Source organism: Lathamus discolor, chromosome 11, assembly GCF_037157495.1.
Source record: "Lathamus discolor isolate bLatDis1 chromosome 11, bLatDis1.hap1, whole genome shotgun sequence".
In the NCBI taxonomy this organism is placed as follows: Eukaryota; Metazoa; Chordata; class Aves; order Psittaciformes; family Psittacidae; genus Lathamus; species Lathamus discolor.
The window spans coordinates 6,378,736-6,406,640 of record NC_088894.1 but is presented as its reverse complement, the minus strand read 5'-3'; the positions used below and the strand labels follow the sequence as shown (position 1 = coordinate 6,406,640).

General features: G+C 45.7%; 1 protein-coding gene across 2 annotated transcripts in view; it reads left to right on the top strand.

Moving 5' to 3' along the window:
* KCNB1 (potassium voltage-gated channel subfamily B member 1) overlaps positions 1 to 26,597 on the top strand; it is a 122,610-nt gene extending 96,013 nt beyond the window's left edge. For both annotated transcript variants that reach the window (XM_065691596.1, XM_065691597.1), the window contains one exon: positions 23,051 to 26,597. In XM_065691596.1, the coding sequence (XP_065547668.1) occupies positions 23,051 to 25,072 (2,022 nt within the window). In that variant the 3' untranslated portion in view covers positions 25,073 to 26,597. The remainder of the gene's footprint in view (positions 1 to 23,050) is intronic.
* Positions 26,598 to 27,905: the final 1,308 nt, after the last annotated feature.

Genomic DNA, 27,905 nt, shown 5'->3' with positions numbered 1-27,905 from the left:
CTGACTCCTGCCTCTTCTCTGTCCATTCTCAATGTAAGTAGACCAGTATAATCCCAAGGACTGGCAGGATTTTGCTGTGTTAAATGCACTTGGAGAAAGCCACTCTCTTTTGCTGATTTTTGTAGTCTGAGAATATTTATACTAAAGCTGACAGCTTGAGGAATAAGATCAGTGCATGGGCCAGACAATACCCAGCAAAGCTGAGTGCAATAGGGCTTGTCTGTCTTATCCTAAAGTTTGTGCTTCAGCCACTCTTTCTCTTCTCCCCAGTGTACTGCTGGCCACTGGGAGGTCAGACTCGCCATGGGTCCAGGGTCACATTCATGTGCTCAGTCCGAGGGAGAGTTTTGGTTTCTCAGGGAGAGATTTACTCTGTTGTTCAATAAGCACGATTATAGCTGCTGTTTTGGTGTGTTGGTGAAGCTTCCAGATGGCCACTTGTGTTTCCTGAAGGCAAAGAGAAATTCAGCAGCCAGTAGTATCAAAATCCAACAGAGAACAATAACTCTGGCTCCAGAAACACGTGATTCCTGGAGCTCTGCTTTTACTAGCGCAACATTAAATAATGGATGTTGTCTGTGTCTTAAGATGTGATAGAACATCTTCAGATTTTATCTATTGTAACAACTGAGACAGGAATATAAGAGGATTATAATAATTTCTCTGGCCTGTGTGGGAGGATGTGTTTTCTGCTTTGGTTGGTTCACTGATAACTGGACTCTTCAGCAGGTAAGTGATTGCATTCCTGGTGCAGGTTGCTGATCTATCCGAGCCATGCAGTGAGCTGATAAGACTTCCAGCTACGAGTGTTAAGGGAATACAGGGAGATATTTGTTGCAATGTTACAATGTCCTGGTAGCTCTTTCCATCTCTTGCCTGAACCCAAGGCAAAGCAACTCTGTGGGGCACAAGCAGAGCTTGACCCAAGCTCCTTTCCTGTCTGGAATGTCTGCGCCAGTGCAGTTGAAGCTCTGCTGCTTTATGCTGGTTTTGAATCCAAGTTTTGGGCACCCAGGGATTTAACAGTGTTGTTGCCCAGTGAAGCTGGTTTCTGAAACTGTTTTCTAGTTTAATTTGTTCAAGGTTTTTTTTTGGTCTGGAAAAATAAATTGATACAATTTCTGCTGATAAGAAAAAGCATTCCTAAGGATTCTGCCGATAAAAAGTACCGTGCCAGCAATTACTTAAATAACACCTTGCTGACATTTCTATTAATCAGAAATTTGCATTCCCTCAGTTCCTATAAAGTTACACCCCAGCACTGGTTTTGTTTACAGGATAGTTGTGTCTTGGTTATGCAGGATTGTGGAAAGGGGGGCAGAAGGCAGCAGGGACATGGCATCCACTTGAGAAGGTAGTGGCCACCTACCAGGAATGAAACCAGGAGGAGATGCGCTAGCTGGCAGGTGCAGTTTCTCACAGAGGTAGGCTTTAAAGTGGAGGCAAAGCCCTGGCTCTTAAATCCATTCACAGAGACATGACTGAGTGCCTACCTGTCAGAGAGCTTCCGGCTGCAGACATCAGTGGAGAGCGGTGTGACTGACCCCTCACTTCATGGCATCTTCTGGACTATAATAATAATAATAATAATGATGATGATGATGATGATGATGATGATGTCCCCAAATGCTGTGTGCTCAGGTTCATGCCAGTCTGACTGCTCACACACCAGCTCCCCTCCAAACTCCGACACCTCAGCCTGCCTCCGTCAACTCCAAACAGGACCTGTGGGGAATTCACACTGACCACTGTGAGGCCCACAGACACCTATGGAAAGAGGCACTGATTCACATGGCTGAAGCTTCCATAATTACTGAGCTGGGAAGTTAATTAATTCCTTCATGATATTGAAACCATGATCAGAGTTTTTAAAAATTAATCTCTTCTACCTGATGCCTGAAATCCAGCCCCAGCCCCTGCACAGCCCTCCTGAAGCACAGTGAGATGCTAGGGGAGGACCTGAGCTGACATTGAAGGACATCAGCGGTGGTGGGTGTCTTGGGGGCTGCAGGGCAGTTTCTTCATGTCCCACTATGGGCACACACTTCAGTAGGAGCTGGGAGTTACAGGGTTTGGATTCCTTAGTCCTGATGTGACAGCAGCACCACGTGGGGAAGTTTGCAGCAACCAGAGCCATGGACCAGCCACCAAGAAATGGTTCACCTTGAACCTTGGTGAAGGACTGCCAGGTCCACATCTTGAAGCATCACCAGTCTTCACACAGAATATATGAAGATAGCTTAGGAAATGTGAGAGTTCCCTTTTTAATGATCAGTATTGACTTCTATGCCTGCTGCTTAGCTGTAAGAATGCATACATTTCATGTTTGCATCCAGCAGTAGCCAGAATGGTGCTGGTGGGGTTTGCCTGAAGCAGGGATCCTTGGAAAATCAGAGTCCTTCCATCCTCTATTATTCCAACAACACTCTCACCAGAAAACTGGTGGTCATTGTTAGGCTGTGGTTGCCAGCCAAGACTTTTGCTGGCAACAAAAGCTGGGATGAGCTTCCCCATGAGCTTTCCCCTCACCCTGCACTGATCAGACCATTCACTGGGCATTTGCGCCCCTTGGCCTTTTTGTATGCTGCAGGCCCTGCCTGGCCTCTTTGTCCTGAGGAGCCAGCCTTCCTTCATCTAGCTATTTTACTGCTGGTGTCAACATGAATAAGCCATATTCCTTTTAAGCTACCTACAACTTTTGACAGCTACAGTGCTGTAAATAAAGCAGCTAAGGCAGATGCTAATATTAATTCGCATGACCCAGTTGTGCTTCACTAATAATATCTGGGTTACCAGCTGGGCAAGACAAAAGCACAAAATATTTAGCCTATCTCAGTCTGTTACACCAAAAAATCAAGCATTTGAAGACACTGAGGCCTCAGAGGCGCCCTCCATAAGGAAAAAGCACGAGGAAGGTCTAAAAAGGTCACAGGAATCCGTGTTTAGTGATGGGTAACAGTTGAGCCATGCTGGCTACGTACAGGGTGATGTCAGCACCTCTTGCAATGCTGCAAATGTGCTGTGACATCCGCAGGTCAGGTTTTGTGCTGCCCAGGACAGGGCTTGCATTGCACAGACTGTGCTGCAGTCGGAGATGTGCTGGTTGCAGGATGGGAGTTGCATTGTGTTTTTTAAATCAATATTTAAAACATTAGTTAGCTCTGTTGAGATCTCAGGATAATCACCCACACAGCCCTTTCAGGCTGCAGCTTGCTCGCTCCTGTTCATCCCTCTGGTTTCTGCCCAGGAGCTTCACTGACGTTCAGCTTTTTCTGGAGCAATTCAAAGACTGTCAAGTGTGAATAGTGTGAAAAGGTGTTAGGGAGGAACATGAATGCTGTCACCCAGCCTTATGCAGCTGACACCGAATGGCTAGGCCACTCAAATCTGCCTTGACACCCACAGCACAGCCTGACAGCTCTCCAATCTGTGTGCGTGCTCTGAAGGTTCATGCTGATGTTCAGCAAAAACAGTCCATAGAGGCACTGGGGCTGCTGTAACCCAGCTGTTTTTCACTAGCAGTAGGTGTGATATTGCTTCTTTAGAGACTGCAAAAGCTCCTTCAGAAAGGGCAGGCTCAGGGACTGGCTGAGCAGTACCGGTTGTATTTATCCTCACAGATACCCAATGTAAATATGGAAGAGCACAGAACTAGTCTTCAGCCTCAGCACAGCTATTTGCAAGAGCAGAGTTATTGCTATATGTATGTGGTCATGGCTTTGGGCTCTCAGTGATACAGAATGGATAGGACTACTGTTCCTACAAAGAATTTGCCTTGTATTCACTAAGAACAATGAAGCCAGGGAAGCAGCCTTTTGTGTGTGTACGGTACAGGTGTGCTGCTTGTGTTCTCTATGATAACACAACTGTGCAGCTACAAACAAGCAGAATTGTGCTGCTCGCAGCAGGCTTGGAGGCTTAATTAAGCTTCTAGTGTTCTGTAAAGTTCATTTCACTGTTCGGTGGAGGACAGTTTAGGATAAGCATAATAGGATTACTGCTGCTAAATACAGCCACATAAGCCCGGAAGTCCTCATAATGGGCCTTTACCCAGTAGGAAAATCCTTTCAGAGGATGCTTTTTATAAACGGCGCAGTTACGCACGCTATGAGCATTGGGGGAAAGGTATCCTTCCTTACATAGGCTTGCCCAGGTAACCGCTTTGGCATAGCACGTGTTTTGCCATGCCAGGCACACTGAGGTTTGCCACTAACAGCACAAATCATGTATTTGCTGTGCCATAGAATGGTCTTTCCTTGTAAGCATTACCCCTGATACTAATCCTGGGACTAAAGTCCAGGTGCCTTCAGCCAGGTAAGCCTGGGCTCACATGGCACCACCGGGAGGTGGGTGTTCGCCTCCCTGTGGGAATGATGGGATTCAGCAAGTCACAAGGCAAGAGCACGGCTGTGTTCATGTGTGAATGGCTAATTCATCAGCATGTCTTATTAGGAGCAGAGACAAGACTCCTGGGTCTGTCAGAGCCAGAGCCCTGCTGGTGCTTCGGGAGCCAAGCCAGGCTGAGTCTGCTGCTTTGGCACTAACTGGGAACAGGTACAAACCCTGGTAGTTATCCATGGCCCGTGGAGGGCAAGCTGCCCTGAAAACAAGCTGGATTTTTAAAAGCTCACAATCCTGAGCTCTCGCTCAGGCTGTTCCAATTGCTTTTAAGAGAACTACCACTTGGAAAGCCCACATTCAAGATGGGCTCTGCACGCCAAGAGCCTCCCATGGCTCTGCAGACCAATGTCATTGTCTAGCCGCCCATACTGCTCAGGAGCTGATGCACACAGAGTGGGCTTTTCCCCTGCACCAAAATACCCTGGCAGCACCAAACTGAATGAGACGTGCCAGCAGGCATCCTTAGTAAGGCTCGCTGTAAGCAAGAGGTCTCTTCCCACCGGCTCTAGTCACTAGAGCACTTTAATGCTGTACTTTTAATGCATTTTTAAATGCAGAGGTGATCAGTGAGAGGCACCTGCTGAGCACACGTAGCAAGGCCAGCTGGGTTAGGGACAGCACGTATTGCTCGGGCTCCCCTGGCTCTGAGAGCAGCACCCCTCTGCGGTACTTCCACATCACCATGAGAAGCAGAGGCAGAGCTCTGTGAGCAAAGAATCCCACTAATGCTGTTCCCAGCATGGCTGATTCAGCCTGGTTGCCTTATCTGTGCCTTTTCTGCACAGCAGCAGGTAATTCATAGATAAAACAATCACTGCTAATATACACACACAGGCGTTTAGGAGCTATTCTTAATCTTTCCAAATCCCTTAATATACTGTATGTATGCGGCTTAGAACTTGTAGATTTAGCATGATAGATGGGTTTCACACACTATCTCAATGGAAAATGACATTAATAACTAAATTCTTATTTTTGTTTTAGCTCTGGCTAAGCTACTTCAGAGCATTGAACTGTGGTAAATCTGTTCAGGGCACAGCAGCAATGCAGTCAGACCAAGTTCTCTGATTGTGTCTGGTGTTACTGCCTGGATTATATAAAGCCCAAGCTGTGGTACAGCCACAGGAGAATTTGGCCAAATAAAACTGCAGCTTGGGCATATGTTATAGCCAATCAGCTGGAATGATTGTATTTATTTTTCACAACTCCCCCAAAATGGATAAAATGGATGGGAATTGAGTGGGTCACACAGATTGACAGGGGAAGCTGCTATGACAGTTTGAAACAGATGACTCAGGTTTTTTCTTCATGCTTTCCTGCATGTACCACCGGGAATTTCCAAGAGGTTTCTCCAGTAAAAGCAGGCAGACAAAAACACAGAGTTCTCTTATAGCCATCCCGTAGTGAAACCGGGCACACATGCTCATGTCCCTGAGCTGTCCTCTCCCCAGCACGCTCTCACCTTGAGCAGCTGGTGTTTTTGAGAAGCGTTTACAGCGCTCACATGTGGAGCACACCATATGCTTGGCAGCCCCAGGAGCTCTGTCACTTGGCGCTCTCACCGAGCAGCGCCCAGCCTGGCTTGGGAAGAAGATGGCTCATCCCAGCCTCTGGGGACTGGTGAGGTACCACGATGCCCATAGGCACTGCCGAGCACCCGCATCTTCGTGCTACCCGAACTCCACCATGGCATGAACTGGGAGATTCTCTGCACACAGATGTTACCCTGTGGCAGCTGAAGGTGTGAATTAGTGGCACCTTCTGCTTTGTATGGATGGCACATGGGGGGCTTCATTTTGCAGAGCAGCTGAGTTTGTCTTCGGAACTACCTTGCAAGCAGTGGCCAGCACAAGCAATGCAGACGGGTTGCTGTGCATCAAGTGTGCTGCCCCAATGACAGCACCCGCGCTCTCCCACACTGAGATGCCCAACAAATTGGCTCCCCTTTCCTTGCGGGCACAGCGATGCTGAATAATCCTGCAGAGCCCTAGGAAACTTGTTGCATGAGTGCTCACTAGACAGCCTCACACCACAGCCACAGAGCCTGGGTGTGCTTGGGGTCCAGGCGTTTTGCGTCTCCAGATGCAATGCTGCAATGCTGTGACTGTACTGCCAAGCACAGAGCCTTCTGTGCTTCTTGCTTTGCCTTCAGAGGAAAAAATGTTTCCACTGCATAAATCAAGCTATGGCCAACCCTGGCTATTGTTTTGTCTATGTTTTTATGTCCCTTTCAATATACATGTCAGCTCTGCCTCGTCCCATCTGTTAGAAAATGCCTGAGTTTACACATTACCTCATTAGTCTTACTGTCTATGAAGCATTTTTTTCCATCCTGCAGGCTCCTCACTCCTTTTACATCACTGTGATTAAATCATTTGCTTAGGCCATTAGCAACAAGGCTTAGTGTTTTGATACTCCTGGCTCCATAGGAGATGATGTGGGAGAGGGCTGAGTAGGGGGAATATGTTGACTTTTAAGTCGCAAGCTGGGGATGTCAGCATAGAGCAGCACAAGGAACGTACATTTTACAGTGCCGCTGTCGCAAAGCAACGCAGCAGAGCAGTGGCTTTGTGTCTAGAAACACTGTGCAGAGCAGTTGCTGTGTTTATTGTTTGGAGCAGCCTGAACTAGGAAAAGAAAAAGCCCAGAAACCTGCCCTAGCTTGGCTTTTCTGGAGCTGTTTCCCTTGAAAACATGGCTGAAGGCTCACGACCTGTGCTGGCAGCACAGCTCCAGAGCAGGATGTGCGCAACACACACAGGATTAACCGGTGGCCTTAAAGCACAGGTTTTCAGAGGCTTGATAGTGCTGCTGCTGTATCGCCCACTGGGGCTGCCGTAATTAAGGTTCTGTCAACTTCCAGCAGCCGCCTTTACACGCTGTGATTTTCGTGGGGGTATAATTTAACCCAAAGCTCTTGCTTGGCAGCACGTTATTTTACCGGGTTACTTAAAAACATGTTTAAACCATTTCAAATTACAGATTGGCCCCCAAAAAAATTCCTCCTCAGACTAAGGTCACCCTTTTAAGTATAGGCATCAAAACTTGGCTGGTAAATTATCTGGGTACCTGTTGGGTGTACGGTTTTCAGGGGACAATTAAGGAGCGCTTGGAGGCAAGAGCCTGTAACAGCACCAGCCTTTACTATAACAGCAGGCAACTAATAAACTCTTAAAAGAAAGCCTTTTGGAGGGAGGAGATCTGCCTGGCTCCCTATCGGACTATTTCCAGGTGATCTTAAGAACAGCTTGCTGAAGCCGGGTTGGTTCATAGCCTGTGCTGTAGCAGATAGTCACATCTGCTGCTGGGGCCTGTTTACACCAAGCACATCTGTGCACGCAGAGCAGCAGTGCCCTGCTGTGTGGAGGCAGGGGAAAGGCTCACTGACACTGTGCACATGCACAGGGTGACCCTTATGGAGGATTTTGAATCGGGCTATATAACAACGGGTGGGTTTTGTACTTAAAGTCCAGGCCCTTGTGAAGGCAGGGATGAGGTAGACCAGAGCCAGCTGGGATGGACGCAGAGACACCCGCTTTAGTGCACCCCTTTCTCCTGGCTCCAACCTCACTTCCAGGCTGAGCAACCCATTTGGCCACCATCCTGAAGCACAGCACAGGTCCTTAATGCAGGGATACACCCTTAGAGCCCATAACCCCCCTGTGTTTTGGGAGGGAACTCCTGGTGACTTTGCACCTGACTGTAGCAGGAGGAAGGGACTTGAGCATTGAACCAGAGTCTGCCAGTTTGGTTCTCACACAACTGCTCCTCTGCCGAAGAAAGAACACTGATTGACTTATTTTCTTCAGAATAATAAAATAAAGAAGCAGCAACTAAGCCAAGAACATTGAGATGGTGACAGCAAGAGTCTGGCTTAAATACCCCAAAATAACATCAGCTAGAGCCTGATTTCCAAGCAGCAGACACTGCAAATGCAGAGTTGGTGATCTGTTGTGGTTTTCCTTCAACAGAATTTTATTTAATATATATTTTTATATTTCTTTAATTTATACTTGTTATTTTTCTTTGAGTAACCATATAGCTCCCTCCAGATCTCACGTTCCTTCCACGTCTTCCACCATCTTCATATAGAGGGAGATTGGCTGCAGTTGTTTTCTGCAAACAGCAACTTGGAAGGGGGGGCAGAACATCCAACCTGGGTTTCCCTTGAGTATCCAAAGCTGGAGGGAGAAGTCTTGGAAGTGACAAGTGAGCCCTACAAAAGGTATTTCAGACTTCAAGCTGCCTTTCATAGGAGCTGAGCATGGTCTCACCCTAGTTTCAAGCTCATTTCTTTGGGAATCGTGTTTTGCTGTAGAGAGAGGAGGTTTTGCAGCAGGCAGAACTAAGAGGTGGAGGTCCATTGCATCACATATTGCAGTCTTTGAAGACCCTCTGTTTAAGCGAGTTTTGCTCAGGCTGCAATAGTTGCACTCTCAGTGTATGAGCCAGGCTGACAATCTGCCACCGACGGCAGTGTGATGGTGCAAGGGAGGGGGGTCCCACATCCTGCACCCGGGTGTGCATGGAGTAAAACCCTCTCAGCATGGCCATCAGATGCTGCTGCTGGCAGCAAGGGGAGACGTGGCCTTTGCCATCACTTTGACAAAGAGACCCTGCTGGTGTGTTGCTGTTTGTGTTGATAATATTTTAGCAATTTTCAAGAGTTGTTTTATTTGAGAGATTTGAAAGGTAAACTGTTGGCATCTCAGGGCTCCCCCACGGAGCAATGAAATAATCCAGACGCATGGCTTCAATGCCAGCCAGTTTTCTTCCTTTGTATCTTCATTGCCTCTCACCTTGGTAACTGGGGTCTTTGTCAGCTTAGTGGCTTAACTGGATTATAGAGCAAAATCTAGAGGTGTAGAAGGGCTGGATTTGATCAAGATATCTTCAGATAGGAGCCATCCCTTCCCCTCCTGCCCTGCTGATAAAGTGTTCACAACTCTTCATTTGGTTTCCAATAGTGTCATCTCTTCAGTGTGGCTTTAATACAGCCTGAGTAACTTTTCATATTTCCAGGAATAGGGTTTTGTCCAGAATGCCCCATTTTTGTCTGGTTTGGCATCCAACTTGCCCAAAGCCAGTATTCAAATGGGTTTAAGCTTTCAAGCCTCCCTTCGTGGGGCTGGTGGCAAGAGCGCGACTGGGTAGGCAGCAACTGCCCCAACAGGCTATCAAGTGCAGGACCCAGTGTTTGCATCCTTTTTGGTAAGAAAAAGACTTGATCCCTCTATCCCGTACTGTATTGCAGCAAATAGAATGGAAGGAAAGGCCCTTTGTGAAACAGTGCCCTACTGAAGCAAGGGATTTCTGCCATTAGGTCAGAAGCAGGATCCTGTAACTGACTCTCACCTGTCACTGTACATGTAGATAAAGAGATGACGAGTGGGGACTCACCACACAAGCACTGCAAAATGCATGGAAGCTGCCTGCGTTATAGAAGAGTGTGAAACAAAGCTGCTTTTTCATCATTTTCATGTTTCCATTATATTTTGATTTTAAATTATTTTTGTCAAGACTTTTCCTTTTGACCTCTTCAACCCTGAACCACTGTTATTTTCTGCCTTTACTGAATGCTCCGTAAGTGAGCTCCTCTCTCCTTGCTTTACGTCCTGCTCAGTGTGCTCCCTGAGCTGGCGCCTGTAACCTCTGGTCCTAAACTGTGGATGCTGCTGTTTATGTCCAGCTGCCCACAGCATGTACCTCATCTACACTTTCCATGGGGCCGCAGAGATGGTCAGCACAAGCCTGACTTGCTGGGGCCTCCTGTTAATGGCTTCTGGCTGAGAGCTTGCACTGGCACATTCGCAGTAGCACAGGATGAGACCATCCAGAACACAGCATTATTTATTCCTTCTGCAAAGGTGCAAAACCTTAGAGGAAATGAGTTAACTCACTGACAGGCCCAAAGACACGCATCTTCAGTCAAGCTTAGCCGCAGCAGTAGCAGCTCCGCATCCAGCTTATTCACCCCAGCTCCCTGCCTTCCCAGGGAAAGTGCTCCTTGCCCTGCTGATCTCATGCTCTAAGTAACCATTTCCTAAACAAGTCGACCAACTACTCATAAATCTGAAGTAACCTGATAAAGGTGTTTCTGCCCAGAAGGCAGTGGAAATCTCGCCTCAAAGATTTGAATCTCATAAGAGCTTGCTAGGAAAACTCTGCAGAGAACAAGCTGATTCTCTGGAATATTGCAGGGAGCAATGAATGAGCTGTTAAGAAAACATTTGTTTTCTGTAAGGCATTTTTACCACTGCACCTTCTCTGTGGTTACCCAGCCGGGCAGTGGGAAGTTGAACAGCCCAGCTCGGAACCTCAGGATTCACCATGTCCTTTGTCTTGCCTTGTGCTTGCAGTGGCCACTCAGAGTTAGTTTGGGAATTTCCAGTCCAGGGGAAACCCTTCAGCAACAGGCTGCGGTTTTCATGCAAATCACACAACTGCAGCTCCTGAATTCACCCACAGCAGAAGCTGGGACCAGCGTGCAATTGCTGTTGGTTTACAGAAATGAAGCTAGTTTTTGGGGTGTGCAGGATGCCGGGGTCCTGCTGCAGCCCCCCAGCTCTGCAGCAAGCAGGAATACCATCAGGCTGCAGCATTCTTCAGACCTGGCTGGGAACACTTTGGTTCCAGCTTTTTTCTTGCTATCACTGAAATGATCAAATCATCTCTTGCCATTGGAATTGTCCATGTTCTTTGAAGAAATGTGTGTCTGAAATTATCAAAGGGGTTTTTCATGTGATGGGATGAGCAAAGGAAGCTCTCAAGGTCAAACCCAAGATGGCCTAATGTCAATGGGACTTGGATCTGACCTCCAGTAGCAGCAATGAGCCAGGAGATGAGCAGTTCAGGAACCAGAAAATGAAGCTTTTGAAGCCAATAATACCGCCTGGCAGTGAGCAATCAATCGCCAGAGAAACGAGAGGAAGAAAAAGTAAAAAGCCCATCCGGCCAGGCTGCAGGAAGGACAGCACCATAAAGCAGAACTATCTCTTAAATAGATCAGCACCTCTTTTCCTTCCTCTCTCTTTCCAGGGGAGAGTAGCCATGGGAACAGTCATGCTTTGTGCTCTCTGACAAGGATGCAGGAAAGAGCAGACTGACCCTACCTGCAGCAGGTTAATTGGGACACATAGCTCCGGTATTGCTTCTCTTAGGATGCACTTTCCTCTCAGAGAAAGGAAGGAAAACAATAAGCCAATATTAGCTCCTCTGATGAGCCGGGCTGTTGAGGACTGCCTTGGGAATTGCCAACTCATTCCACGTAATGCCCTCAGCTGCTGGGGACTCTCATTCACATCTGTGCCAGATTGCAGCCATTGAATTTAGGTTATTCCTAGATCCCTTGACAATTCCTATAAACTTATTTCCCTGCCATGCTGAGGTATGGTGGGTTGTTTTCCTTAGTATTTTGCCTTCTTTAAATGGCTCCCAGTTTAGACTGGATTTGTTTTTCCCACTCAGCAGTGGGTTTCTCCCTGTGCCATTCTTCTTTTGTGTCTCATTTCCCAATGGAAAGGGTTAAGCGCTGCCTTCGGGAAGGTGGGTCTTACCAGTTTGTCTTGATGGAAGAGCAGAGAGCTGAAGCATCTGCCAGAGCTTGTTAGGGATAATGCAATCTGATTGGAGACAGAGCTTTATCCGGCAGCTAAAAGAACCCACAGGGTGGCTTTGGTCTGACCTTGCACTGGATTGCACAGTCTCTTCCCAGGGCATGGCCTCTGCAGACCTGCTCTCTCTTCCCAAAGGAAGTTATTGCAGGTGGAAGGGATGGATGCCTTCGCTGTGTGGACCATGGCACTCAGGACTCAGACGTGCAACAGACCATGTGTGTGTAGAAAAATAGGTTGTTTTCTAGTGGCCAAGAAGAGCCTTAATTGAAACATCCAAACAACACTAGAGCTGCTTCCCTGCAGTGCCTTGGGAATCACAGCAGGATGAGTCAAGGCAAGCCGTGCTCCGAGAGGAAAGCAGTGTGCCCAGACAAGGACTGTTCAGCTGAACTGCAGTGAGATTTCAGAACACAGACACAAAAGAGAAGTGCCCTGGCTCCAGTCCACACACAGTATGTGTTTTGCAAACCCCGAAGCTGCCGTGCTCACAGCCTGTTTGATGGGCGAGATAACGGGACCATGAGCCTGACAGAAAATCCCAAGTTTCCCAGGACATCAAAACCGCACTTTTCCCTGGAATGACAAGTTCTATCTTTGGCAAACAAAACTCAGGCTCTTTTACATGCTTCTCCCCCAGCGCGCCATGTTAGCATGTGTTTGTTTAGCAAACAGTTACTAGGAGGCCTCGGTAGGATAAAAAAAAAGCTGATACTGGGTATTATTATTCATGGATGGAGGTGGGGAGGAGAAAGAAAAACACTGCTAATTTAACCAACAAGTTCAAGTAAGGTTCAACTTTGCTATTCCAAAATCTGCTGCTATGATAATGAGACAGTCAAATCAGCTCAAATTAAGAGCTCAGGAAGGCTCAGCCTTTCAAAGAAGTACATTCGTGACAAGATTAATTTCTGCCAGCCAGTCTATAGCGTGGTCTCATCCTATACGAACACAGAAAACCCAGATTTAAAAAAAGGTGACTGAAAAATGCACTGAAACCCAGTAAAGTGCCATTTCCCTTAATCTTCAGTGCTGGTCTTTGCCATTCTGTAAGGGGATTACAGTACAATGTGGCATTGCTCAGCTGCCATTTACATGAAACCTTGCCTCCTCCCCTCTCTTCAATAACCATTTGCTAAAAGGCAGCACAGCTGCATATTACAAACAGTTTCAGGTAACCTTTATTAGGGTTAAGGGCAAAAAAAATCAGTAAAGCAGCCACAAAAAAAAACCCAAACCTGAAAGAAGCAGCACAAACCCAGCTCTGCTTTCTATCAAAATGGCCTGAGTGGCTTTAGTTTTCCTTTTCCTCCTTTATTTTTTTCCTTCTTTCTGTTCAGTGCTGGTTTTCTGCAGTCCCGTGAGCATTGCTAAAGCCATAGTGAAGAAAAAGTTTCTTGTTGTAAATGTAGTTGTCAGGTACCACGGCAGCATAAATGAGTCTCTGCTGCTGACAGCAGTGGGGTGATCTCTGAGGTCTGTGTTGAGGAGAGGGAGAGAGAAGGAAGGGACTGCACTGTGTGATGTGTATCTGGTTGCTGCCCTGCCTGTGCAGTGTCTGCTGGGAGCATGCAATAGCATAGGAAAGGCTATCATAAGAGATTTAGAAGCTATCAGAAAGCCAAGGGCTATCCAGAGTAGGTGTTTATTTCATGTGGTTTGGAAAGGCTTACTGTTGTGTCAATGTCCAGAAGTCGGTAAGCATGGGATTGAGTGTTCCCAGACTGCCAGCTGACACTTCAAAGAGTTAGTTCTGTTTTCCAGGCTCAATAGAGTTTAAAAATGGTCTTAAAGTCCTTTCCAACCCTAACTATTCTATGATAAAGCAGAAAAACAAAACCAAAACACACAACCCCTTTCCCAAACCCCAACAAATAACCAAGTGCACTTCTCCACACTTCAGTTTCATCCTCTGTATTTATAACTACAGTGCATCACAATTGTTTCTTACTCAGCCGAGATGAAGCTCTCTTGTTGAAATGCTTTTTGTGCTCAAACAGATCTGCTATCCACTGTCTCTACTTACCACTTGCTATGGCCTCATGCTAGTGGGAATGATTAATTGCCAAGGATTAGCTTTTAGCTGCTTTTGCACACAGTTTGTATACAGTTGTTGCTATTTATTAAATATGTGATATCTGATCCAGTGTTTAGTGCTTACAAAGGGAAGAACCATCTGTGCCTGAGATTAAAACACTTCATTCACTTTGTGCCAAAGCCCTTACCAAGGGCTCTGCTGTTGTTAGATAAAAGCCTCGGGAACCCAGGCTTGGGAAGGGTGGATGTGTCCCTGCAGCAAAGCCCTTCTGCCTGATACAAGGTCTGCCTGCCAAACACAAAGATAAGTGTGGGCATGATGGAGAGCAGAGAAGCTGATCAGGAAAACAAGAGGTTTTAGCAGAATAAAGGACTAAGAACTAGGGAAGGTGCTGAGAGCTTGGAGGGGTCCTACAGAGACATTTCCCACCACCCACAGGCTCTGTATGTCTCTTGCAAAAAGCGGGGTGCTAATATTCAACTTCTTTGCAGGCCACTTGCAAGGAATAAACAATTAATGGCCAGAATTCCTTGTGGGACCCTTTCTCATCACTGCAGGATATGCCACAAAAGGTACTCTTCCATCAGTGTATGGAAGTCTGGGGCTGTGCACCTTGGGCAAAGGCTGCACCCACGGCACAGGAGGATTTGTTTGCCTAAAGGAGTACACCTCCTCCAGCTTGTGAGGCACCACAGATGCCTCGGCCTAAATTTTGTGCCCTTGGAACAAGTATGAATGGAAAAATCCCCTCTGAAACCTGATGAAGTCTCCCGTGACCTACAGAAGGCGCTGAGATGCAGCAGTCCAAATAACCAAAATTGGCCCTTAGGAACAGCCTCCTGAAATGCTCAGACACTTGGGCAACAGGACCATGTTAGCGTCAGACATTTAATAGGTAGAGGATATTGCCACTGCCTTTCTATCTATAGGGATTTACTGTTCCTGCAGGCTTCATAATGTCATTAGTGTGACTGATGTTAGTAACCGGATTTGCCACTTCTCCTAACACATTTCTGGAACAAATGTTAAACAGGTCACCAATTTTGCAGACAAAACATCACTTGAGCTCTGTTCTAATTTCCTCTCTATGTGGCAGCCCTGTATGGTATCAGTGACTAGGTAAATCTCCCTGCAGCAGAACTCGCTATATCTTTTGGTGAGAAAGCAGCAATGGAACTGGTTCAGTCTTCCAAAACAATCCACACAATAAGGTGCAGGACTAATGTGCCTCAGGTTTGAAAAGAATTAATATCAATTATTCTCATGCATATTCATGATAGGAAGACTGGTTTAGCAATCAAGCTAATAGTTTTTGCTTAATTACATTTGGTTGATTTCATGCTATCTTGGCACATTCCTGATTGAATTTAACCACTTTAAAAAAAACCCTCCCACAACTGCTCCTGCAAACACCATCCCTTCAAGCTCAGCATCCCCTGTAAATAGTGTCTGAGGCTGAGCAGACTGCTTGGGACAGTGGGAGTTGATCACGAGCGTTGTCTTTGCCTGGTGCAGGGTAAAATCAGGAAAGCATCGTGAGGAGCCGTTCCCAGTGCTGAGGGTTGAGGCACTAATTCTTCATTTTTAATTTTTCTGAATCCAAACCATTGTCTACTTGGATGCAAGGTAGCTGGCAGGAATGGGAGATGTGCCTGAAAGGGAGCACCGAGCTGGAAGAAAGGTTTTGACTGGGTAGGTGATCTGGAGCCTGAGTGGATAATGGCTCATGGCTTGCTGTAGTGCAAGGAGTTGAAGAGCAGATGGAACGTCCTGTGTGTTGTACTGGGGGGTTCACCATTGGGGTCTGGCTCTTTAGTTGTCTTCCAGGGAAAGATCAGGCTGTGCAATACCACACTGCCATTCCAACTTCTGTGTTCCAAGACCAGCATATTGCATGGCACAAAGGGTGGGAACGTGCAAGCAGGATGAAGACCTAATGGGTCAGGCAAGAGGGCTGGGAAGGGTGAAGGTAGAAGTGCTTGTGAGAGTCAGGCTGGTGGGGAGGTGGCGAGAATGGGCGCCGGTGTGGCTGAAGCCTCCCTTGGCTTCTGATATATCACCTTCTGATGTGCAAGATGTGAGCAGAACATGTTTCGTGGCTTGAGGACGGCATAAGGCCTGTTTGCATGAACATGCAGGGTGGACACGCAAACAGTTTGGGTCTGTCTGGTGCTGTTGGGGCTGGATACAAGCACTACCTATAGTAGTGCTGCTTGCTGGGGTTGCAGTCTTCCTGGGCAGAAGGCAAGGCCAGAATCAAAATAGGAGACTTGAACTTCAACGTGCCATGCGTTTGTTTTCTTCTTTGATTTTCTCCATGCTAGCAGCAGCAGTAGGGCAGACTCTCCCTTTTCAGTCCTCTCTTGAGCACTGTCACTGCACCGATGTCTAAAGGCAGTGAATGGCTTTGAAGTTTGCCTGTTCAATTATTTTCATTCATTTATCATTTTCTTCTCCATTGCACTATTTGCATCTGGGCTTTGCTCAGAAGGAAGACTGACACTATTTATCACTTAATGGGGCTTGATAGCTCTCTAACAGCTAAACATGTTCTTAGGAGCATTAAGGAATTTACAGGCAGCCATGCCTGAAGGCTACTTTTCTTCCCAATTTAGCTTAGTCAGCAGCAGTTGTAGCTACAGCTCTTTGAGTGCCTGTAGGCAAAGGAAGCTTTGACATATAATCAGCAGAAGTATTGTATCCCCTTTTAAACCAAATAGACTTACTCTGAGCAGATAAAATTATTACAGCTACAACTGAAATAAAATAATTAACTGTTGTTCAGTCTGGGCTTTTCCAGGCAACGGCAAAATTAAGATCTTGTATATTTCCAAAGAAAAATATAAATGGGTTTCTCTCGGCTTTGTCTTAATGGAATTATACTATGTAATACTTACAGAAGAGCATAGGAATTTACATTCTCAAGGCCTGTGGATACAGTCACTGAGGGCACCACAGTGATGTGGGTGACCTGGTGTGTGCAAGGTCCTACCCCTCCAGAGCACAGATCTGGTGCAAATGGGTCTCAAGAACCCCCCTGGGGAAGGATGCAGAAGTAGCATGTAAAGTGCCAGACGGGGTAAAGCCCTTTGCATTGTTTTGTACTTCACAGGAATCAGTGAGACTTGAGGGGTTTGGACATTCAAGATCTTACATTGCCTCTTAACTTCTTTCACATGAAAAAGCAGATTAAAGGTTCTATGTATTTCCCTTGCAACCCTATCGCCAAGTTTGGCCCCAACCTCTTGTCATGATCCAAGATGCAAGTGTTACCTTTTGTTATGGCCTCAGCATTTTGTAGCAATAACATCCTGCAAGCCCCATGATCAGAATCATGACATCAGAAGTGACCATGTTCTGTGCCTATTTATTCGTTAACAGTCTCAGTTAACGAATAAATAGGCATTTGCTAGTGAAGAGATGTTTCCTAAAACAAGTCCCCAGCAATAAATGCCATAGACATGTATAGCTGCCATGAGCAGGAGACGTTATTCCCATGCAGAACGAAGCAGGGAGGAGATTAAGGAACTCTCCATATGGTTCTGCACTGTGGAGCACGTGGGATATTGCTCAAAATACACTGTGCTCTCCACTTCTCAGAACCTGGGGAGACAGAGCCTGGCACAGGCATGGCAGGATGGAGCTGGACAGTCTGACTCAAAGTCTACTGTTTGCTTGGGGAAGTAGGGAGGCTGCAGGAAAAATCCCTTGGTAAATGGAGCATATGAATGAAACCTGCTCCTGATGCCAAGTTTATTCTGCAGGCCTCGATGGAGCTAAAAAAGCGCATTAGACAAAACCATTATTGAACTTCTTGATTACATAACAATTTCCTCATCGTATTTCCAAGAATATTGAATCTATATTCAAACACCCTCCTACTCTCTCCCACGCACCACCCCTTCTCCTTGCTATATCAGCTTCATTACTGAGTATGAAGACAGAAAAAGTATAGGGCACGTTGCCATGTGCAGAGAGATCTCAGATGCTTACACTGGGATTTTAGAGCCATCTACGGGATTTGTACAGCCAATTCTCATTAATTTTAATGGCCTTGAAAGTCTCTGGTCTTATGCCTTGACCTTAGTTAAGGTCTTTAGCAGTGCAAAGATCAGACAATCAAGCAATAAATATCACCAAACCCAAATGTTAGCTCCTGCTGCCTAAAACTTACCCCGCTCCGTGCTGTCTGGGGGGTGGCATACGCCGTTTTGCTGCCCACAAGCTGATGCTACCAGAAGCTCAATGGACTGATGAAAAATTTCTGAACAGACCGGCTTCTTTATGGGAGCCCTGTTCCCCCCAGAGATGAGCACAGACATCCAAGACAAAGGATGAATCCCTGGGGCATCACACAGGCCCGGTGCAAGTGGGTATCTCCTGAAGGTGTCCATTAGAGGATGCCTGCCTCATTCTGGGGGGTGTTTTGGAAGAGGTGGGGATTAATGGCTTGCAAGCACGACACATCCACCCTGCCTCAGAAAGCAGCAGTTGCACACGGACGAGCTGCACTTACGCACATAATCAGCTTGCTTGTCCCATTTGCATGTGTAATAACCATCATGTGTGTACAATCATGCTAATCACTTCAAGGCAATTGCTTTAAATTCATTCAAAACCTTGCCCCGCCTGTCCTTGGCTTATTTAGCTTTCACAAAAGAACCTCAGCAGCAATTCAGAGATTCAGCTCCATAAAAATCTTTGTGGAACAGTCAGTTTAGTAAAGGAGAAATCTTTCTCTGGAATTCTGCCCATACATACTGAGACTTGCACTACAAGCCAGTGCTGTCATTAGGAGACCATCCAACACCCTCTGCAAGTCACCAAGATAAGTACCTGATGGGGAATTTCACAGTTTATGGTGCGTTGCTCCAGGTGAAATGTTAGAGTAAATGCAGAAGCAAAGAGGAAGGGAACTACACAGCTTGCCCCATGCATTCTGTTGGCAGAAATGGTCTGAAAGTTGTGCAACTAGTCTTAAAACCTAACAGCTTTATCAGCGGCTAAAGGATATCTGTGATGCTTTGTTGTGGATATGTGCCTAGTAGGACTTGTTCTCTCAGAGCTCCTGTCATTAGTTCCAATGAAGCCCATGCACAGACAGTGGAGAACAGCTCTCATGGATGTGGCACCACAAATACATGGATTCCCCCACCTGCCTCGATTGCTGATGTAGCTCCTCCTCAGGCTAGTCATTTCAGCCTTTTGTGCCTCCAAATTTTAGACTGCAAGCTTTTCCATTGTTTCAGCTATGTGCTTTGTAGGACCTACTGCAGACATGGGGCATCCTCTCCCCACCCTTGTTTCCATTTCAAGCAATAGTTAGTAGCTGCTGCAGCAGCAAGGGTTTGGGTCAGTGCTCTGGAGCAGGGACAACAGGCACTTTTATCCAGAGTCTGCTTACCTTAACAGTTGGAACCTTGTTCATTGTAGGGGGATTGCTCCTGCTCAAGTCCACATTTGTCCAATTGGCTTTTCTTGTTAAACAGAAGTAAACCTGGAAGAGGAAGGAAAGAAGGAAAGGCCAGGAATCGAAAGCTGCCTGCCACACAGAGCATCTCTAGAGGCATTCTTGTTGGTATAAATGTCTTTCCTTCATCTTTCTGTCTCATTACTGACAGTGGCTAATACAAAAGCTGCCAGGCTAGAGTTTCAGTATGGCCAAAGATAAGAAACCTTATTAAACAGACAGTGATTTCTATAATCTGAAGTCCCAGACAGTAAATACACTAGGATAGAGCACTGTGCCACTGAATGCAGGGCTGATGCCTGACAGCAGCAACTAGATCCAGTTTTCTGTGGACAACGGCTCCTTGGGTGTTTTTTGCTGGTTGGTGGATGCTATCAGGACAAGGTAGCACCTTTGGAGAAGACGGATCTTATAAACCCTTCTGGAGATATTGCATCTCCCAGGTTTTTGTATTTTCTGACTTGAAATTGCTTTCAATACCTGAGGACAGTCAACTCACACTTAGAAGTTTTCTTAGCCTGACAAGATTCCCGAAGATGTATGATTGCAGTAGACCAATAAGGGGGAAAATCTGTATCTTAGAAGCAGAAGTGACATCTTGCTGCAACTTGCGGGAGAAATGATGAATGTCTCTTTCTGTTTATTGCTCAGCTCCGTGGCTAAATCTGCTAAACCAAACCCAAATTTTACCCTCAGATCTCCTAGTTTTCAAATTTATGTTCATCCGGCATTGCCTTGATCTTCAAAGCAGGAAGCTATATCAAAGGAAACAGAAGGTTTGACACCAATTATTGCTGCTGGATGCCATCTACTGAATAAAGATGGAGTGTTTAATATTTACACTGAAAGTGAAGGAGATAAAACACACGAGGTACATCTAAGTCTACAGATAAGCCCTTCTGCATATAGTGGGCAGAGATAAAGCCAAGCAAAAAATCTGAAATTACCATTGAAAACATCCCAAACACCTTCAGAAATGTTGGGTGGTAAACAAAGAAATGACAGCAAAAACACTAAAAGAGCCTTCTAGGAAAGGAAACCAAGGTTCCCAGCTTCTGAGGGGCATTACCTGATCTCTGGGAGATGGTCCTTTGAAACAAACAACAATGCAGAAGTAGTTAATCTAAATTTCTCCCTGTTTCACCATAACGCACTTGACTTAGATTTTATTCTCTGAAGCCTGAAACCATCAGTTCAAGCACTTTCCCCTGCATCCTACTCTGCTTCTCTCCATCCCTTGGTTCTTCTTACTTTTTTGCAAACCCCAATTCTTTCCCATAGCTGCTTCGGTTCATTCACCTGAGAAGTCTCTCAAAAAGGCAAATGCCCCAAGACACAAGTTGTTGTGGGGTTGTTCGTATTTCAGCAGCGAATTCATGGAAGAAGAAGGGAGTGGGGAGGAGGGGAAAGGTTGCCTAGCACTGTGAAGGTGCACAGCACAGCTAACGGCAAACATTCTTTTATGCAATCTGTTTATAAAGGAAAAGGAATCTTCCCAGCATCTTTCCTGGTAACAATTTAGTAACTGAAAGTGAGGCTATTCTAGAATTCCCGGTACTGGAGCATTGCATAGCAGGCCATTTACACCATTCACTTCTTCCATTTAATCCAATTTAGACAACGAAACCAGAGTGTTTAATGTTTCTAGTCAAATCTCAATCTTCAGATTAAATTACTACGTCTGCAGCGTCATGTAAGTATCAAAGTTATATACTGCATTTTAGTGAGTTAAAAGGTAAATGATTTTATCACATTGACTTGAAAGGAGATATTTTCCTAACAGCAAGTGTTTTAAAGCACTTGCTAAAATCAAAATTTCACAGTTGAAACCCTTTGGATTTTTTGAAGATATATGGGCTTTTCTTCTAAAGCCGTAGCTTAAGCTTGGCACGAGCTAAATTCAAGTGAAGCTTCCAGCCTTTGCAGACCATTTCTGCTTTTCAGCTTCGGGGAAAACGTGAGGCCCTTCTTCAGAAGACCACAGTGTTCCTGAACTGTAGTGGATATTTCTCCGACTGCAGCAAGGCTTGTTCCATTGTAGTGTTTCTATTCAGATATTTCCTGGCTATTAGGATGTCTGTACTGGGCTTGGCTGAAGAGAAATCCTGCAAGAATTTGTTTCTCCAGTACCCCAAGTGGTAACTGTGGATATTCTGGTATTGTGAGGCTGGCTGAGTAAGGTCACTGTGAGGAAACCTAGAATCTAGTTATATTGGCAAGGAAGGAGTGCATCAGATTTGCAATTCACGATGCAGAACTCTTGTCATATGTTTTTTAATTCGTTGCTTAATATTGTGTATCTATCTACTCATCAGGCACAGACGTTGCTATTGATTTCATGCTGCTTTTCTATCAAGCAGGAGAAAAGCAAGCATAAGGGACCCGCTTACACTGAAATAAATACATAAAACATTAGTCACATATACGTGTATTTTGAAATCCTTGCTGTATTTTGGCAGTAACCTAAGAAACTAGATATAATCCCACCCAAGTAACAAACCAGAGAAAGAATTCACTAGTAGAAAAAAACAGCCCTCAAATTGTCTGTCAGCTCTAAAAGCTCCCCAAAATGACTTTAAAAGAAGATGTAATTAGAGAAAACTGGAAAGTACAGTATTAATGTCTGCAGGTATGGAAGGACAGATGCATATACACTAATCTAGCACTTCATGTTTCACAGCTCTGTGTAGAGTTGGTGGCCCAGGATGTGAGCAGGTTTATGTGGGGTTTTAGAGAGGCTGCTCACTGCAGAGCCTTCTCCTCGCATTGCACTCGTTAGCCCAAGAGCTAGTTTCTGATAATGGATGAACTCTCCAGAGGCTGAACCTCCCCTGCCTTGACTGTCTCAAGCATTGTGCAGTTTGGTTTGCCTGCATGAGTTTGCTCAGATTGCAATGAGGAGCTAGGAGAGCCAGTCAGTCACATGCAGAGTAGCTCAAAATGATTTAGAAAGGTTGGTAAAGTGTTCACGTATTTCACAACCATCAAATTTCAAGTTAGAGATGAGTCATTAAAAAGAGTGTCCACTTACATGTAGTAGAACTGTACACACAACTCTGTAATGAGCCATAGGCGCCCAAAATTACAGGCATACTAGTGCATTAAATGGAAGACATTGCTCTGATCAAATCTTGAATTCACTATTGCATTCCTTCTTGCTTAGATTTCAGAGCCTGTTGTCCAGATGGGCTTTGTTGGGCACCTAATTAGTAGCTAATCAAAAGCTCCTGCTGTGAACTGCTTCAAGCCCTCCTGGCATGCTGGCTGCTTGGTATGCTTTCCTTGACTGCACAGAGATGAAGGCACATGAGCTGAAGTAGATGCTTTATCTCCTTTATGTATGTGACACAACTAAAGCACTTTCCAAAATAAAATCACCTCAGGATACATTAGTGATCTGACTTCTGTGTACTAAGAGCAAAAGTAGTCTTGAAATGTGTAAGTGGAAATACAGCCATCTGTTAATGGCAATGACAGACAGCATAATATATTCTGAGATGAACTCATTGTTTTCTCTTTCCTTTCCAGATTTTGGCAATCATTTCCATCATGTTTATTGTACTATCTACAATTGCCTTGTCCCTTAACACACTTCCTGAACTACAAGGCGTGGATGAATTTGGGCAGACCACAGATAATCCCCAACTTGCCCACGTGGAAGCAGTGTGCATTGCATGGTTTACAATGGAATACCTCTTGCGGTTCCTATCCTCGCCTAAGAAATGGAAGTTTTTCAAAGGCCCGCTGAATGCAATTGATTTGCTAGCTATCTTACCGTACTATGTCACTATCTTCCTCACAGAATCCAATAAAAGTGTACTTCAGTTCCAAAATGTACGACGAGTGGTCCAAATATTTCGGATTATGAGGATACTCCGGATTCTAAAGCTTGCCCGGCACTCAACAGGTTTACAGTCCTTGGGGTTTACGCTGAGGAGGAGTTACAATGAGCTTGGATTACTCATCCTGTTTTTGGCCATGGGCATTATGATCTTTTCCAGTTTAGTGTTTTTTGCAGAAAAGGATGAGGATGATACAAAATTCAAGAGCATCCCAGCTTCTTTCTGGTGGGCAACAATCACCATGACAACAGTAGGCTATGGAGACATCTACCCCAAAACACTTTTAGGTAAAATAGTAGGAGGACTGTGTTGCATCGCTGGAGTGCTGGTGATAGCTCTTCCCATCCCAATTATTGTCAATAACTTCTCTGAGTTCTACAAAGAGCAGAAGAGGCAGGAGAAAGCCATTAAGCGCAGGGAAGCTCTTGAAAGAGCAAAAAGGAATGGCAGTATTGTTTCCATGAACATGAAGGATGCGTTTGCCCGTAGTATAGAGCTCATGGACATTGTGGTCGAAAAGAATGGAGAAAGCATAGCCAAAAAGGATAAAGTTCAGGACAATCATTTATCTCCCAGCAAATGGAAATGGACCAAGAGAACACTCTCTGAAACTAGCTCTAGTAAATCTTTTGAAACTAAGGAACAAGGGTCTCCAGAAAAAGCCAGGTCATCTTCAAGTCCCCAGCACCTGAATGTCCAACAGCTAGAGGACATGTATAACAAAATGGCAAAGACGCAGTCCCAGCCGAACCTTAATACAAAGGACTCGAGTCAACCTGGAAAGCAAAAGGAAGAGCTAGAAATGGAAACCCTTCCTGGCCCTATGGTGCCCTTGCTGACGACTCGCACTGATGGGATCATTGACATGAGGAGCATGTCCAGCATCGACAGCTTCATAAGCTGTGCGGCGGAGTTCCCTGACTCCGGGAGGTTTTCCCACAGCCCGCTCGCTACCATTCCCTGCAAAGGTGGCATTAACGTGATTCAGGAGCAGAGCAGGCCAGAGGGGAGCGGTGCCAGGTATGTGGACATGAACCCAAGCTCCGAAGGCAGCCACCATTCTGCTTTTTTCATAGAGAGTCCCAAAAGCTCAGTAAAGGCCAGTAACCCTTTAAAACTAAGATCTCTGAAAGTCAACTTTATGGAAGAGGACACCAGCACATTAGTACCAGCATCAAATGTACTGAGAATATATTCAGACCCTCTCAAGAGCCGGGGAGCTGCTGCCGCTGGCACAGATACTTCCTTACTGTCTGACAGATCTCTCATGAGCCCAGAAACCTCGATCTACACAACTGCGAGTGCGAGAACACCCCCAAAGTCACCAGAGATGCAGTCAGCCATAGCTTTCAACTTCCATGATGCTGGTATACACAAATACATAGATGCTGACACTGATGATGAAGGTCAGCTGCTTTATGACTCAAGTCCACCCAGAAATGTGAGTCCCAAGTACAATGTTACAAACAGTGGCTATCTAAAGCAAAAAGATAATGTTTATAGAACAGACAAGAACCATCTAGAATCTGCTGCTTTACCCACCTCCCCTAAGCTGATAGGGCAAAACTGCATTTACTCTATGGAAGGTATCACTGGAAGAACCCAGGGCAATCAGGAGACTGTCAGACTAGAAAATCACATTTCCCCAGAAGTCCATGTATTACCAGGCAGTGGAGGACATGCTAACACACATGATCAAAGCATCTGAGATGGGCTCCAAAAGAACTAACTGAAAGTTTAAAGGAATGTCTTTACAGTCAACACAAAAACAAAAAGAGCTTCTGCATGGCATGAACTTGGCTGAAACGAGCTACCTGTTTCTAAAAGTCTGGGGGAGGTCCAGTGTGGGTTTGTGAAAATGTCCTTCTCTGAAACAACTCTAAAGACGTTGCCCACATCAGTCAAAAATAAGGATTGCAAATCATGATCACACATTGATCTCCTTTCATGTTGTCCAGTGAAGCCAATGTGACCAAATATCCATCCATTCCCCTTGAACACTAGAGCTCCTTTTGGAAATATTAACATCTGATTTGCATTAGTTCCATAAAGGATGCCAAGGCAGCCAGATTTGAACTCTGGAATAAATTGCTGGGGTTGGTATAAAGCTATCAAAAACACAATGCTCACTGCTTCAGGGCAGCTGTTCCCCATCTACATCTTTCTCTGATGGATATTATGTCTAAAGGTAACAGGGAACACTTGCATTATTGGAAAATCCAAGTGAAAACCGCTTAAAACAAATAACAGTCTAGAGAAACCAATTATTAAAATGCTCTGTGTGTGTTTAAACAATATGATATCCTGTAGGACCTGACGTTTTCTTTTGAAGTATCAGCAGGGTGAGTTGCACCACTTGTATCTAATTCCAAACATCCCCTAGAACATAGTGAAACTTGCACTTACCCTCTGCTAGAGATCGATACCTGCCCCAGGGCCAGCGCGTGGCCCGCGGGGGGACCCACAGCCCACGCTGGGAAGGTGTGAAGGAGCCATGCAGAAGCAGGACTCCCCGGAGGCATCGCAGCCAGACTCCCTTCCCGGTGCCGGGGAGCATAGGGCTGGAAGGAGAGCTCAGCTCTCGCCTTGCCCTTCCGTGGTGGGGAGATGCTCGCTGCCCTGCCCCACGGGGACGTGCCGGGGGTACCGGGGTGGCTCCCAGGCCTCCCTTCCTGCCGGCACGCTGACTCCAGGCGTCAGCCAAAGTCTCGCCTTTGGCGTAGGAGAGGAACCGGTCGGTTTGAAGCTTTTTGCGCCCGAGCGGCGCAGTGAAAGATATGCAAGTGTAACATAAATATGCAAATAGAGGGATTCGTTAGCGACCCGCCCCGGGCCTGGCTGTGCTCTCTCTCGTGAGGAGGTCGGGCAGGAGAGGCTCCTGTGAAGCTGTGGCACGAAGCAGCTGCGAGAGACAGGAGACTCAGGCCTGATGTTTTAATAACATCCAGTCATTTTTAAATGAAACAAGAAAAGAAAAAAAAAAAAAGAAAAATAATAAAAAAAAAGGGATCTGACCATTTTAAATGAACAGAACTAGCAGCCACCAGCCTAGGTTTTTAAAATCTTATTGTTTCAATAAAGTTATGTCAAATTGTGTAGGAAATAATTTGTCTTTGGTTTTTAATCTCGGGAAGGGGGGAAAAGCACTTTACGTTGACTTTCTGTTGTTGTTGTTGCGATGCTGGAGTAGGATAGCAGAGTGTAACAATCAAGCACTTTAACCAAGCACTACTTTAATTTGTGCCTCCTGTTGTGACCGTGATTTGTTACACGCCTGTAGCAAGTCACAACCTGTCCTGTGATAACTGTGATGGTAATCCTTTATGTTGTTCTCTGTTTCTACTGTAAAAACTCAATTGTAAATAACTCTGTCAATGAGCGTTTCCTGACCTATCTCTGAGTACCTGCCGGGGCATGTAACGATCTGCACGCAGCAGGTCCAGGGACGTGCTGAGACACGGGACGTGGGAGCAGAGGCGCACAGGCGGGAGGACGACCCCGAGCCGCTCGAGTCCGCTGCATTTTGTTCCTACCTATTGTAAAAACAAAAGCCGTTGGTTAGTCCTGAATGTAAATGTCTGTCCGTCCAAGCTGTACAGTACTTCTGTCTGTAATCCCTAATAGTGAATGCAGCATGTACGGACAAAAGCAATAAGCACATATATGTTTTAGGAACTATTATGGGTTACAGTGATAGCGTTGTTAGGTCTCTCCTTGGCACAAAACTGTACACACATTGGCATTAACTCTGCTCTGCTCAGCCGACCCCGTCCCCGGGTGGTGGGACACAGCCCGAGGTACCCGCTCAGAAGTTGCCCTTGTGTCGCAGCAAGGCAAGACACTGGGGAAGGCACAGTAAGACCTGAGCCACCACATCAGGAATTAGCCTGCTGGCAGAGAAAGAGACCTCATGCCATGCGAAGAGTGACACGGGAGGCACTCAGAGTGAGTCCAAGGCACCTCTGTGTGCAAGTGATACTCTCCAGAGTATTTACACCGGGCCAATTCCTGAGGTTCATTAGCTTTTACTCTGCCTTCCCTCAGCCAACACCACCATTCCTCTGAGTGGGCTCTTTGCCTGGCGAAGGACTTTAGGATTTGGCCATAGTAAATACAAGTGTACTTAGAGGAACCTATGTATTGCTGAGATACTAGTTAAGATTGAGTCGTCACGAAAAAGGTAAAGTGACTTTCCAGCAGATAAGCTTTAAATACCGATTTAATCTGTGGCTTTCTGAGGCCATAGAGCAGCAATGAGAAATCTTAAAGAGAACAGTCTTAACATAATCTCTATGTTTCAGTGATCATTCATGTCTGCCATCAGCACAAACGTAAAAAGAGGAAAAATCAGGGAAAAATTTTTTGATAAAGTAAGTAATAGTGAATTCCAAGTTAACTATTTTTAGAGCTGATGCTTTCACATGGGAAAAAAGTCATATTTTACATTTCACAAAAGTGAACGTATTTAAATATAGCCATATAGTGTAGTATTTACCACACTCTCATCCAAATTAGTGTATTTGGTTTATAGATGGCACTGA